Below are 14,860 nucleotides of genomic sequence, written 5' to 3' on the forward strand. Positions count from 1 at the left end.
CAGTTCAGTACAGTAGATACTGAACTCCAGGGCTTGTTCTATGCATACCAGGAGGCCTCATGGGCATACCTTGCAGGATGCTATTTAGGAGAAGAAATTTGTGGTACTTTGCTTGAATAGCGGTTCTCAAACTTGAATGTGCTTCAGAATCACCTGGAAGAAAGTTTAAAATTCAGATTACTGGGTTTCACCCCCAGCATTTCTGATTCAGAAGGTCTGGGATGTAGTCAGAGACTGCAGTTCAAACACGTTCCCAGGTGATGCAGATGCCACACTCTTGAGAGCCACTGCCCAGAGTACTTGTAGAAGCATGGATGCTTTCTCAACCCAGGTGTGGTGGGGAGCAGTTTTAAGCTGCTTGGAGGCTTAAGAGTTCATCATTTGGAGAGAAACTGACAAAAGCAATTTCTCAGAGGGAAGAGCTGTAATTTAGCATTTGGCATGGTGGCTTGCAAGCTGTCAGCTGAGGCAGCAATCACGGACACAGCAGGCCAAAGCCCAAATTCTCAGGCCCACTGACGTGGCCTTGAAATGAGTCCTCAAGTCACCTGGGGATAGAAAGGGAAGGAAGGACTCCTTGGAAACTTGCCCGTTGTTAAACCATCAGGCTATGGAGTCTATGTTGGAGATTCAGACTAAAGTTTGGTCTCAAAGCTTCTATTTCCAAGAGCAAGCTTTTATTCTGCATCTGCAAACACTAACTGGAAAGGAAATTCAGGATGTGATTGGTAGCCCAATGCCATTTTGGCCATGAGCACAGGTCCCTCAGTTCCAGAGATGCTGGCTGAATCCAGGTTCACTGGCTGTGTTCCCTTGGGCAAGTTATTTAACCTCTCAGAGACTCTGTTTCTTTGCCTGTGGAATGGGGATAGTAGTAGCTGCCTTGCAGGAGTTGCTGTGAGGATTAAAGGATCTGATTGCAGCGCCTGTCACTGCAATGTTAGGAGCTCAATATATGGTAGTTGTTTCTTTTGGAAAAGTAAGACAGCTTTGTGGGAGTACTGACTCTTTTGGGTCACTTTTGAAAATTCTGGATAGAGCAAAATTTAGGTCCTTGCTCCACTGGTAAGTACCCTTCTGCTCCTCAGTTTCTTCATCCATATAAAATGTGAAAAATAACTTCTGGATTGTTGAATGAACAAGTGACCTCATAGGGTTATTTTTAACAACATAAAGTTTTAGAAAATACTCTAGAAACTTGATAGTGGTATGAAAACCTACGTTATTATTATTACAATCTCAATAAAATTCAGGTTATGTTTTTTAGCATAAAGGAAGAGTTAGCCATTCTTACATGGTTTAAAATGGAGGGCTCTTCTTAAAAGGGTAGCAGGCAGAAGTAACAGCTCTCTTCATGCTGCTCTGTTAAGATTCACAGCAGGACTCCTGCTTCTCCCAGGTGCACTACACTTAGTGCCACAGCCTGCCCCAGGAGAAGGAACCCATTCACACCTGAGCAGTGCACAGATTCTCAGGCACTTTGAACAGGTGGTAGGCTGTTCCTGCAGGACGTACTGGGAAATCAGGTAAATGATGGCCTTTTTTTTTGCAACTGTTACTCAGGCCACAGGTAAATGGACTGCCCCACCTGCTGTGTTCAGAAGAACCTGGATGACTTTAGTTGTTGAAGCTACTGCTGATTACCCAAAAGAAAAAGCAAAACGATGCTAATAGAATGAAACCCGACTTACTGAATCACTGAATGAACAAGCACACAAAAGACAGGGTTCCAAACCTAAACTGAATTTAGAAAAAGTATGTAAAGACATAAATTGAACCTTCCTATTCAACATACTTACCCTTCTATCTATTGCCCACACTCAAAATAAAGTCCATGGCATTAAGGGAAAAAAGAGAATATTCCAAGGACACTGTTTGGGAGCCAGCAGTGTTTTCTTTGGTCTTGAAATGGTTTAATGTGGGCAACACACTTCTTTTCTTGGCCGACAGCTTTAGCTTCTGGGTTGCCTAGGAGAGAAGAGGCCCTCAGGAAGCCCCAGGAGACAGAGGTGAGGGCCACTCACCTGAACGTGAAGAGAGTTCCCATGTCCAGCATTGACAGCAACTCAGCTTTTGACTTGGGGAAAGAGAGCCGGTAGCGCAATGTCTCAAATGCAGGGACGATCATCGCTTTCTTGGTGTGGGCGAGGTCGAGCTGGATGACAGACTTCCTGGAAAGAGAAGAGAGGCAGAGGGCAGGGTCCTGGTGATGCCAGGAAAAGGCAGGGAGGTAGCTGGCACAGGGAGGTGTAGAAGAGAATGACCCATCAGCCTCCCAGGATAAAGACAAGGAAACTGAGGCCCAGGGAGTTAAGCAGCTTGTCAAATACCACTCAGGAAGCTGAGAATAAGCTTGAGATCTGCTGTCTCTAATACAGAAAATCGAGTCTTTGTAGAGACCGAATGGAGGGCAGGATAAACAAAGAGGCTGGGTGAACCTCCCACTACTGTTGTGCCTCTGTCAGAGCCAAGCACAGAAGGAAGCTTTCTAAGGACTCACTGAGGTTGGGGCCCAGCCTGCTGGTTCCCAGAGCTCATCAAACACTCCCACTGCATTGCTTGCCACATGGAAGCAGAGCAGTGGCTCTAAAGCTGATGACAGAATCACCAACATAGGCATTTCCAGGGGCTGTCTCTGTGCCTCCTTAACCCCTTGAGTCCTCCAAACTTAAGCCTTTAAACTACAGTAACTGGACCCACCCCATGTGGCTAGGACCTATTAAGACAGAGCTCTGGGGTCTCACCCTAACTGGTGGGGCAGTTCTCTATCATCTCACTCATTTCCATCATTGTAGACCTTGCTGTTATAAAAGTCCACCTGGATTGGTCTGCCAATTCCACTGCTTGGAAAAGTAAGCAGACTCAAGGAGAGCCAGGTAACATGAGGCTTTTAATGAACACAGACTGGAACTGAATCCTGGGTCTGTCACTTAATGAGTCTTGCCACCTGGGCAGGAAACTTAGCTTCTCACCACTTCAGGTTCCTCTTCTGTAAAAGGGGGATAATAAGATCTACCTCCTGGAGTTGTTGTGAACACTGAACGAGGTAATACTAGTACTGCTTAGCCTATGGCATGCATGCAACAACTGGTCTTATTAGTCTCTGCAGTGCTGATTGCTCCCTGACTTGATCTTCTATGATTCCTTTTGGCCCTGACTTTAGTACTTGCTTCTGGCTTACTGCTAGATCTTGATTCCTGGGCCCAATTCCAGCATGGGCTGTCGGCTTGTCTCATCTGAAATTGAGGAAGCAGTCTCCTTCTGGGTAAGGTATCTAGTGGAAGGCATTTTGAAAAATACTGGAAGAAGTGTTTCTTCTTAGCAATATAACTGCTTATTGTTGTATTATTAAAGTCACTTCACTCAAAACTTTGAGCCTGTGCTTAACAGGGGTGAGGGCTGATCTGCAGATAGTTGTTATGCTATAAGGAAATGACTGGTAGCCCCGGCCAATGTGGCACAAGAGCAGAGTGGCAGTGCAAGAAGGACATGGGCAGGGTTTGTTATCAATGAATGACGAAGAGGAATCTGAACCAGCTCAGAATAAGGGCAGTTCTCTAAGCCTCTCTTGCTTGAGGGATCTCTCCAAATCCCAGTGGAGAGGGAGGGGATGGTAGAGGGAAGGATTGGAATCCTCTGAATATCATCTGTTGTTTGCTTAAGTTAACTATAAATCAAATGATATGTACCCCTCATGTCAGTGATTCAGGGGAAGTTCATAAAGGAGAACACTAAGAAGGAATTCAGGTGAGCTGTTCATAGTCAGGTTGGGGACCAGATGCTCATGTCAGTCTGTTCTGGCCAGGATTTCTCTCCCACTTTATTTTTCTCAATAACGACTTTATAGTTTTCAAACACCCCAGATTCCCTCATCCATGGTCAGGCATCTTGTGTCGGTCAGCACCCCTTTTCTATAAATCCCACACTAGCCATAAGTAGAGGTAAGACTCTCCATCTTTCCCCCCAGAAAGGGAGGTAATTTATCTATAATTCTGGGTGTTGGGATGAGACTTATAGGTCTTAAAATATCCTGGAAACCAAATGGCAAAGCATTTGGATCCATGGGCTGGTGGTCCCCAGCACTGGTAGGTATTGCTACTAATTCATCCAACAATCAGTGATCACCATGTGCCAGGCACTGTGCCAGGCACTTGGAGCTACAGGGCGGACAGGACAGCAGGGTCTGCCCACATGGTGCTTACGTTCTTCCTGTGTATATCTCAGGATGCTGAAAGCCCAAGGATGAATACTTCTAAATTGGGGCCCTAGATTATAGCTAATTATTTTAAGAGATGAATGTTACAGAGGTGGAGTGGGAGTCTGGGAGGGCTAAACTATGGAGGAAATGGGCAGAATGTACACACTCATATGCAGACAATAGACAGAGAGTCCTAAGAGTGGATGTATCTATCTATTTAAATCTCAAATTCTATTACAACGACAATTGATACAGTAGCAATTTCTTGGAGTACCTACTCAAAAACAGTTTCCTTTCTATGGTACCTACACACAGCTGTGGCTCCTCAGAGCTATGCCTGCCTTAGGTGAACCCCTGGCCAAGACAGAATATCCAAGGGTAGACACTAGACCTAAGCTAAACCCATCAGTTTCTCGCACTTAGAAAATGTGAAATTTGGACAGAAAAGCAGAGATTGAGAAACCATAGAGTAGACATGCATTAATGTCAGGCAACATTCTAGAGGCCTCTGAACTGCTGCAGAGGGCCAAAAGCTGCCCTTGATATTTACTCAAGTATCCGTTTTCCAAATCTTACTCTGGTCCATAAGATCTACCTCCCAGCTATATTTGGCTTTCTGCAGGTTGTTTTTTTTCTTAATGAAGCTCCCTAATTTTAGTTTCTGTTGCTTGTGACCCAAACACTAACCAGTATATTGTAAGGCCTATATTAAGCAGACCCTGTGAGCAGCATGTTTCATAAAACAGGCCCCTAGCAAGCTTAATTTGCACTCTGAATAGAGGACATCAGATCCTGAAGTGCTTCCAGCAAATTTCCTTTAGTCTCATTGAAATGCAAACTGTCAGGAAGATGGACTTGTCACCAGATAGCCATTTCAGACTCAGTTCAAAGAGATTTCTCTATTGATGTCCTGAAAGGGTTTTATTATGAAGCTGTTTCAGCAATGAAGTGGTTTCAGGGTATGGACTCTGAGAACATCTGCTGTCTATTGAGATGATTATGCCAGTTTGGGCCCTTCCACGCTGCATTCTTTTAGTCCATCCTTCCCCCGGTCGGGGCAAGGTTGAATGATGTGCTGCCATGATTTATTGGGATGTGAGTCCTGCAGGGGACAGAGTGTTTCAGGGGCAGAATCTTTAGGGTGCAGCGGGGCAATAGGGTGAGGTGAGAAGGCTGGGCTGGGAGCTCAGAGATGCCTGTTCTAGGTCCGGCCCTGATCAGATGGGTGACTTCGGGTTGTTACATCAATCTCTCTTACATTACTAATGCTAGATTACTAAAATTGAAGATTTCCAAAGGCAGCTCTGATGCCGTGGTAATAAGACAAACCTGGTTTCTAGCTCAGACTCCACCAAAGCTGTCCTCTTGGGCAAGTGACTTTAACTTGAGTTGAGAGTTTCTGTACCTGTAGAATATTTTGACACAGAAAAGCAGAAATGCACATGCGAGTGTCTCTTGTGATGCCTGCCACTCACCAAGCACAGGATACATATGACTGCTGTCCCTGCTTCATGTTCAAACCCTTCAGAAACAGTGACAGACATGCTACAATATTTTTGGACTGATAATTCTTAAAAGAAACCACAGGTGTCTACCTGTGCACCTCACGATGTTGCTGATGTAATGGAGAACATGGCATAAGCAAGCGCTTAGCAGTCAGTCAGACCTGGATTCAAATTCTATCTGTCAATTTCTCTTAGGAACTTAGACATACTGCTCAATCTCTCTGAGACACAGTTTTCCACCTGCAAAATGGTAATAATGCCTATCTCTGAGAGCTGCTGTGAAGATTAAATGAAATAAGCATTCCAGAGCCTAATGCAGTGCCTGACTTAGAACTGATCATCGGCCCTCTTCCACTTTTGTGGCTTAGCTGACTGGTGGACCCATTTCAAGAGAATAGGTGCATGCACAGGAGAATTTAGAACAAGTACATGTGCTGCTTAAAAGGAAGACAGATATTTGGCTTGCTAGCTGGCTTGTCTATGGAAATAGAGTTCACTGAGTCTTTTGCTAGCCTGCCCTTTGAGCCCTTCCTCATGCCAAGAATAATTCAGATGTGCTTGACAGAATAAATTTACCTCTTTGGTCTGGTGGAGTTGACCAGAGGGAAATCTGTGAGCTGGGCAGAGTTTACCTTCAAAGTTCCCAGCCTTCTCCATGCATCCTTTTCCCTCAGCCCCTCTTGTCAATTCACTAGGATATGCAAAGAGTTCCATATACCTTTTTGCTCCCACCTGGTAAAACCAGTGAGCAGGGGGTGGGGGGAGCAGTGGGAGGAGATTGTAGGCTCTCATGGACTCAGTATTATGTCAAAGATTAACAGCACTAAAAGGCAGACTGTTGGCAGAGTTTCCCTGGTTTTTAAAGTACTAAACCTATGTTGACGCCGGTTATCAAATCCCAAGACTGATCCTGGAAGTTGGTCTCATGCACACACACACACACACACACACACACACACACATCTTTCTTCTTCCCTCACTCTTTCTCTTTTTTAATTCTGTCCTTTGCCCTGGAGGCAGGAATCCGTAACCAGGGAAACAGCCCAGGTTCGTGGCATGGAGAGATTATGAGAAAGTGTCTCAAAAGAAATAAGGATCAAAGATGCACTGCAGAGCTTTATGACTTCAACTCCTAGGTCCTGCAGTGGTGAAGAGCCTGGCAGGCTCTGAGCCAGGCTGCATATGTTTATATCTTGACTCAGCCGCTGACGCAGGCTGTGACCTTAGGCTGGTTACTTAACCTCATTGTTGCGCGGTTTTTTTTATCTGTGAAGTGGGGATGATAATAACAGTATTAAGGCCAGGGGTGTTTCTGAAGATTACATAAGTTAATATATGGGAAATACTTAGAACAGTTCCTAGAATATAATAAGCACTCGATAAATGTGGGCTATTATTATTCCATCTTCTCATTTCATCTTGTGTCTACTTGACCAGGGTGACAGAGGCAGCACGCAAGCCCCGCTCTTCCACACTGCCTGAAGTCTGGTAACAAGCTGAACTCACCACTCTGTTCTTTCATTTGTTCCTTCTTCCATTCATCCCACAATGTGTCAGGCACTGTTAAGCACCTGGGGCATGACATTAAACAGAACAGGCAATAAACTCCTGCCCTAAGCAACGACTAAGTGGTACAGAATGTTCAGCAAGTCTTATTGCAAAGGTTCCTAGGCTGTAAGCTCTTATAGCAGTCACATGTATTCCTGAGTTTTAACTGTTATTTCTAAATTCTGAGATGCTGAGCTCTATGTATATAATCTGGCTGTTCCCTGGAACTGTAGGCATCTCTGAAACACCTGAGACTCAGAGTTCCATAGCTATAAAAGTTGGCATTACCCCATACAGCAACTGTTAAAGAAGCTAAAAAAGAGATCAGATTTTGATTAGAGAAATGAATGAAGTTGATCTGGTTAGGACTAAGGCAAATCAGAATACAGGGTAAAGGATGATATTGTATTTTACAACTTCAATTTCTGTGTGAGACCAAAGGAAGAGATGTTTATTTGGTACAAAATTTATATTTTCTGTAGACATTATCTAATTTAATGTGTATATTCAGTTTACTTGAACAACAGAATCACTTGGGACCTTAGATAGGGAATGAGAACTTGTTTTGTACAAGTTTAATGTAATATCCTGATACATCCCAGAGTAATTTGGGCAGAAAATAAAAAAAGTATTTGCAAAGTCCCACTGAGGGACTGGGGAAAAATGTGGAAATATTAAACTTCCCCATCTAGGGAATTCCTGATATTCTTGCAAGCATTAGGAACTACCAATTTAATAAGCCAAGCCCTCAGTCCTGAGGCTTGCCCTTATGAAACTTAATCCTGCAAAGGAGAAGCTAAGCCTATATATAATTATCCCTATGGATTCACCCCCAGAGAACCTCCTTTGGTGCTCAGATGTGGCCTTCTCCCTAAGCCAACTGCACAGGTGAACTCACTGCCTTCCCTGCTAAGTTTGACATGACTCCAGTGTGCAAATCTCCCTGGCAATGTGGGACAGAACTCCCAGGGATGAGCCTGGACCTGGTATTATGGGACTGAGAAAGCCTTCTTGACCAAAAGGGGGAAAAGAAATAAAACAAAATAAAGTTTCAGTGGCTAAGGGATTTCAAATAGGGTCAAGAGGTTATTCTGGAGCCTATTCTTATGCATTACATAGATAATTCCTTTTTAGTTTCTAAGGTGTAAGAATAGCTAGTAGGAAATATCTGATACTGTTGAAGTGTAATTCAGTAGCCTTGATTCTTGAAGATGGTTGCATAACTATATAGCTTTTATAGTGTGACTGTGTGACTGTCAAAACTTTGTGATTAACATTCTGTTTATCCTGTGTATGGACAGATAAGCAGATAAAGACAAATAAATAAATAAATAAGGGGGGTGGGTAAGGGGTATGAGATGCTTTGGGTGTTCTTTTTTTTTTTTTGGAGTAATGAAAGTGTTCTAAAATGGATTATGGTGGTAACTGCACAACTATATGATGATACTGTGAGCAACTGATTATATACTTTGGATGATTATATGGTGTGTTGGTTTGAAAGGAAGTATGCCCCCTAAGAAAAGCCATGTTTTAATATGGATCCCATTTCTTAAAGGTAGAATAGTCTCTATTCAATGCTGTGTATTTGGGACTGTGATGGGATCATCTCCCTGGTTGATGAGATTTAGTTAAGAACGGTTGTTAAACTGGATTAGGGGATGACATGTCTCCACCCATCTGAGTGGGTCTTGATTAGTTTCTGAAGTCCTATAAAAGAGGAAACATTTTGGAGAATGAGAGACTCAGAGAGAGCAGAGAATGCTGCAGCACCATGAAGCAGAGTCCACCAGCCAGCAACCTTTGGAGATGAAGAAGGGAAATGCCTCCCAGGGAGCTTCATGAAACCAGAAGCCAGGGGAGTAAGCTAGCAGATGACGCCGGGTCTGCCATGTGCCCTTCCAGCCGAGAGAGAAGCCCTGACTGCGTTCGCCATGTGCCTTTCCAGATGAGAGAGAAACCCTGAACTTCATCGGCCTTCTTGAACCAAGGTATCTTTCCCCAGATGCCTTTGATTGGACATTTCTATAGACTTGTTTTAATCGGGACATTTTCTAGGCCTTAGAACTGTAAACTAGCAACTCATTAAATTCCCCTTGTTAAAAGCCATTCCTTTTCTGGTATATTGCATTCTAGCAGCTAGCAAACTAGAACATATGGTATGTGAATATATCCCAATTAAATTGCATTTTAAAAAAAAAACAACTCCTGCCCTCATAAAGCTTACATTTTACTAGGCGCAAGGGGTGGGGAGACAGACAATAAGCATAATAAATAACCTTTCTAGCATGTTAGTGTGAATTGAAATAAAAAGCTGGGAAAGGAGAGGTAGGAATGCCAGAGGTGAGGGTGGTGGTGGACTGTGATTCTAAATAAAATGGGGAGGAAGATATTTGAGCAAATACTTAGGAGAGGCGAGGGAGCAAGTTGGGTGGTTTTCCGAGGAAAGCGCATTTGAGGCTAAGGAAACAGTAAATGCAAAGGTCCTCCTAGATTGTATGTGCTCTAGGAACAGCAAGGAGGCCAGTGTGACCAGAGTAAAATGAGGAAGGGGGAGTGTACTAGGAGGTGAAGGCAGAGAAGCCAGGGGAAGGGAGGTGTTAAAGGTCACCCAGGATCACACAGGTCATCAAAGATTGTGGGAGGCAGAATAATGGCCTAAGATGTGCACATCCTAGTCCTAGAAACCTGGCAATGCGTTACCTTATGTGACAAAAGGGACTTTGAAGATGTCATTACATTAAAGAAGTTGAGATAGAGACATTATTCTGGATTATGCAGGTGGGCCCAATGTAATCACAAGGGTTTTTAAAAGAGGGAGGCAGGAGTGTCAGTCATAGGAGAAGTGTGAAGCCAGAAGTGGAGGTCAGAGTGATGCGGCCACAGGACAAAGAATGCAGGTGGTCCTTACAAGTCGGAAAAGGCAAGGAAAGGGAGTCTTTCCTAGGGGCTCCAGAAGAAATGCAGCCCTGCCAACACCTTACCCCGTAAGATCCGTCTGAGCTCCAGAATCAGAATACAATAAATCTATTTTGTTTTAAGCTACTAAGTCTATGATCATTTGTTACAGCAGCAATAGGAAACTAATACAAAGGTCTTGGGATTTTATTTAGTGAGATGGGGAGCCAGTGGGAAACTCTGAGCTATGAAGAGATATGATCTGATTTCTGTATTAAAAGGTTCACTCTAGCTACTGTGTTGAGAACAAACTGTAGTAGGGGAAAGGTACAAGTGGGAAGAACCTTGAGGTAATACAGGTAAGATATCTTAGACCAGTAAGGTTAGAATGAAGGTGATAAAAAGTGGCTTAATTCTAGAGCCAACAAGATTTCCTTATACACAGATGCAGGGTGTGAAAGAGAAGAGTAAAAGATGAGCCAAAGATTTGCGCTGAGTAAGGGGAAGGATGGAACAGCCATCAACAGAATTGATGAAAGCAGTTTTCTGGGGAAGATCAGGACTCTGGTTTTAAACAGTTCATCTGAGTTGTCTATGAGAGACTAAGTGGAGATGTTGAGGAGGCTGTAGGACAAGTGAGTTCTGAGGTCAAGAAAGAAGGAAAGCTGGAAGTATTTTGGGGTTCAGTGGCATACAAGTGGTATTTAAAGCCATGAGCCCAAAAGAGATCACCAAGGGGCTGAGGGTGGATCAGGATGAGAAGGAACCAGAAAAAGAGGGATCAGTGAAGTTTAAGAAAAACCAGGATACTGTTTTCATTCTATAAGCCAGAGATCAAAGTGAGTATCAAGAGGAGTCATCAGCAGTTAGACACTGCTGAGAAGTAAAGAAGTAAAGTATGATAAGAACTTGAGAGTTCACTGATGAATTTGACAAACTGGAGGTCATAGGGAACTTCTTCCTTGATTGTTGGTACCTGGCATATGGCTGAAGCACTGGCCAAGACCAATTAAGGGGTGTGTGTATATAAGTGAGTGGATGCATGTATATGTGATGACAATGGCCATTTAGAGTGGCATCCTCTAGCTCTGCAGAAACAAACAGAGTCAACACGAGGTAGGATAGACTCACTCATCAGAGACAGGATTTATGTCACCACTCTTTCCTCTTATTCCCCAACCTGAATGCATTTTGGTGGACAAATGTGTGGCTGCCCAGAGTGGCAGAAAAAGGGAGTTTGAATAGACCAGGACAACTGGCCAAGAAGCTGGGAACTTATGTACTGCAAGAACATACAACATTGTTGTACCAATTCTCTTTTTTGGTAAAAAAAAACATTTAATTTCATTTTAAATGACTAGATATTGGGAAAAAATTGACCTACATGGGCTAGCTGGGGAGGAAATAAGTAAAATCCCCTGACTAACAGCTAACCACTTAACAGTGAGCTAGGAGCCTAGGAGAGGGTGTCCATGAAGAAGCAAAATGGGGTTCGAATGGGAACAAATGGTCTGGAATTATCTCCTTTTTGGGTCTGTCCATATCTGTCTTACAGGGTCAGGGCAGGGATGGGGATGAGTGGCATGGGCTGGCAGGGACAATGCAAGCAGGGTGGCTGATGGCAGCGGACACCAGGCTTCAATGTTGGGAGACACAGAGAGAAAGGAGGCAGGGGCTGAACTGGGGAGCCCATGTCCAGAGGAAACAGTAGCTGCAACTCATTCTCAGCTACGTGGCCACCACATGTGGCTACCACTGATGTGGCCAGATATTCTGATGTTTCAAGAGGAGCCAACTAAATTTATTTTCAACACATTTGATGGCTAGATATCTCCTAGGGGTTGACAAATTGAAGGGAGGCTGAGCTGTGAGAAAGAAAATGATATATATAATTTTATTTTATTGTGGTTATCTATCCATCCATCTATCTATCCATCCATCCAAGTATCAATCTCAAAACAGCTGCCATGTTAACCATTTTTAAGTTTACAATTCAGTTGCATTAAGTGCTCTCACAATGCTGTGCTCCCACTGCCACTTTCTATTAAGACAGCTCTATCTTTTGCAAGAACTTGTGAGCCCAGCTTGAGAACATCATCCCAAAATTCTGAAGAGCAACTTTCCGCTCTGTCTGGCCTTCATGAGGGTAACTGCTTTGAGCATCTGCCCTCCTGAGGCTGGTTGCCATTCTGGTACCTTTTCTTGCCCCTCCTTGAGCAGGGATGGGTGATGTGCCATCTCTGACTGTGTGGCCTCCCCTCCCGTAACAGAATTGCCTGTGCTGATTTCTTTGTGGCAGTGCAATGAATGGCTAAGGCTGATGCTGACAAGTGACTCATCACTTATCGGAAACTGTTGGGAACCAGGCTCCAGGCTGCTGTCGGCATGCCAGGAAACAGCCCGACTTATCAGTTTTCAGAGCCTTCGATTTCCACAGTCCAATTCCACAGCATCAAATGTCAGAGAGCCTGCAGTTTAATCAAAACTGAGTTTTAAGGAATCCAAGTAGTTCTTTACAAGTTCCCAGGGACTCATAGGAAAGTTATATTAAAAGGAGGTGAGAGGAGGAAAAGAAACTCATGCTGGAGTGTGCATCTGTTTCAAAATCATCCTAATAGCATCTCTATTCTTCTTAAGGCTTTGGTGTCAGTCAATGAGAGGCGCTTGCCTCCCCCAGCACCTCCTTTTCCATCTTTGCTGACAGATTCACTGGACTGATTGATGGTGGCCTCCTTGATGATGGTCTTTCATCCCGGACAGTCTGCTCACTGGTGATGGTGGTGGTGATAATAAGAGCATGCAGATTGCCTACCAGCCTGGCTAGGCTTGAGGGCAGGGGTGAGCTTCATTAATGATTGTATACCGAGACCTGGCACAGTGCCAGGTATATACTAGGACTCAATAAATATAGAGGGACAAAGGAATCAGTCTGTAGCTGCCACATGCAGAGAAAGGATGGGCATTGTGAAGAGGGAGGGTCCTTGGGAAATGGAAAAGACGTGGGTTGAAATTACAATTCTGCCATTTAAACGCATATAACCTCTGGGCACTAGAATGTTTTAATATAAAAATAGAATGTTTTAATATTCTCATTCACTAATCTGAATAAAACCATTTATTTTTGAATAGATTGCCACAAAAACATATATGTGCCAAGTGCCTAGCACAGTGCCTGGTACACGGAGGGGAAGGTGCTTGCAAACACTGGTTTCTTTCTTCCTCCTTCCCAGACTGTTTGGGCATTCATATTCTCATGTGATGCTCAAAATGATCCCAAAGGGTAGATGGACATGGTTGGTGTCATCCCCTTTGGAAGAGAAAGCTGAGGTGAGAGCCTGAGATTCAACCATGATTTCTGAATGGAATGAGAGTATAGGAACAGGGCAAGTGAAACTAGTGAGGGAGTTGACACAGAGTGATGAGAAGCAGGGCCAATGTGATCACTGCATAATGATCCACTGCAGGGCAAGGAAAGGAGGGATGAATGTGTGTGTGAGTCTGTCTGTCTTAGGGAGTGAGCCTATGAGAACTCCCTTGTTTCCAGTTGTCTCCATTCAATCTGAATGTCAGCTCTGAGGGTTCAGCAACCTACCTGAAGTTGAGAATCCATGGGCACAGAGGAAGGAACAAGCAGAATTAAGCTGTGCTTATTATCTGTGCAGGTAGTACTGGGGCTCAGACCTCGGCACAGCTCCACCCTCACTCCCGGTCCTGTCTGTCTTTATGCCCTTAAACATGAGGCTGGATAATAAGGTTGGCTGGTGTTCTATTACTGTTTCCTAGGAAATGAGTTACTGGTAGACAGGCTTCCAGGAGGTGTTTAGGGGCAACAGAAAGAACTTGCAAATGAGGGATATGAGGCTGCCCACAGAGCCTGGAGCTGTAAAATATATAAGTAACAGATGAGGTTGGGGACAAACAGTCACCTGAGCGCTGCAAGGACTCCCAGGTTCCCTGCAAGATCTGGTGACTCCCCAACTGATGACATATACAGAGAGTTAATATGCCAGCCAGAGAGAGATAGGTAAGAAACAGAAGCTAAGAAAGAGCTCTTGGAGACAATGATAGTAATAAAAACAACAGCAGCAGCAGTAGCAGCTACAGTTTATTGAGCACTAAACTTTGTGCCAGGATCTGTGCTCTTCATCTCATACAATTGGCAACATCCCTATTAATTATCTCATTGTCCAGAGGTTTACCGTTAGGGAAATGCTAAACATCCCTGAGTGTTTATAACGTGCTGGCAACTGTGTTCAGTGCTGGCTGTAGGTTACTTCACAGCTAGGAAGGCAGCCCTGGGGAAGGTTGTCCGATCTGAATCCTAGTGTGACATTTGCTAGCTTGTACTCTCGAGCAAGCTACATCTCTGGGTCAGTTTTCTTCTCTGTGAGGTGGGGACAGAATTAGTACCTGCGCCATGGATTTTCTGTAAGGATTAAATGGATTAACCCGTGTCAAGGTCAAGACAGTGCCCCAGCACGTAGAATGCACTTAATGCAGGCCATCATGATGATAACGGACACCATTGTGGGGGTGGACAGGGACCATTAGGCAACTGGAGTCAATAAACAGTCCAGGTATAGAACACCTACACGAGCCATCAACCCCACCTTGGGCACGTGTTTTAACTTAAATACCCCCACCTGTAAAATGAATTGTGGTGAGGCTAAATGGTAAATACATGTGAAAGTGCTTATAACAGAGCTTGGTACAT

The 14,860-nt window shown here is 44.1% G+C and overlaps 1 protein-coding gene across 7 annotated transcripts in view; it reads right to left on the reverse strand.

Annotated features, from left to right (window-relative positions):
* The window catches only part of LARGE1 (LARGE xylosyl- and glucuronyltransferase 1), a 617,012-nt gene that overhangs the window by 19,084 nt on the left and 583,068 nt on the right, over positions 1 to 14,860 (reverse strand). For all 7 annotated transcript variants that reach the window (XM_077168649.1, XM_077168652.1, XM_077168654.1 and 4 more), the window contains exon 13: positions 2,025 to 2,171. In XM_077168649.1, coding sequence (XP_077024764.1) covers positions 2,025 to 2,171 — 147 coding nt within the window. The remainder of the gene's footprint in view (positions 1 to 2,024; positions 2,172 to 14,860) is intronic.

This window comes from Tamandua tetradactyla, chromosome 7, assembly GCF_023851605.1.
Source record: "Tamandua tetradactyla isolate mTamTet1 chromosome 7, mTamTet1.pri, whole genome shotgun sequence".
Lineage (NCBI taxonomy): Eukaryota > Metazoa > Chordata > Mammalia > Pilosa > Myrmecophagidae > Tamandua > Tamandua tetradactyla.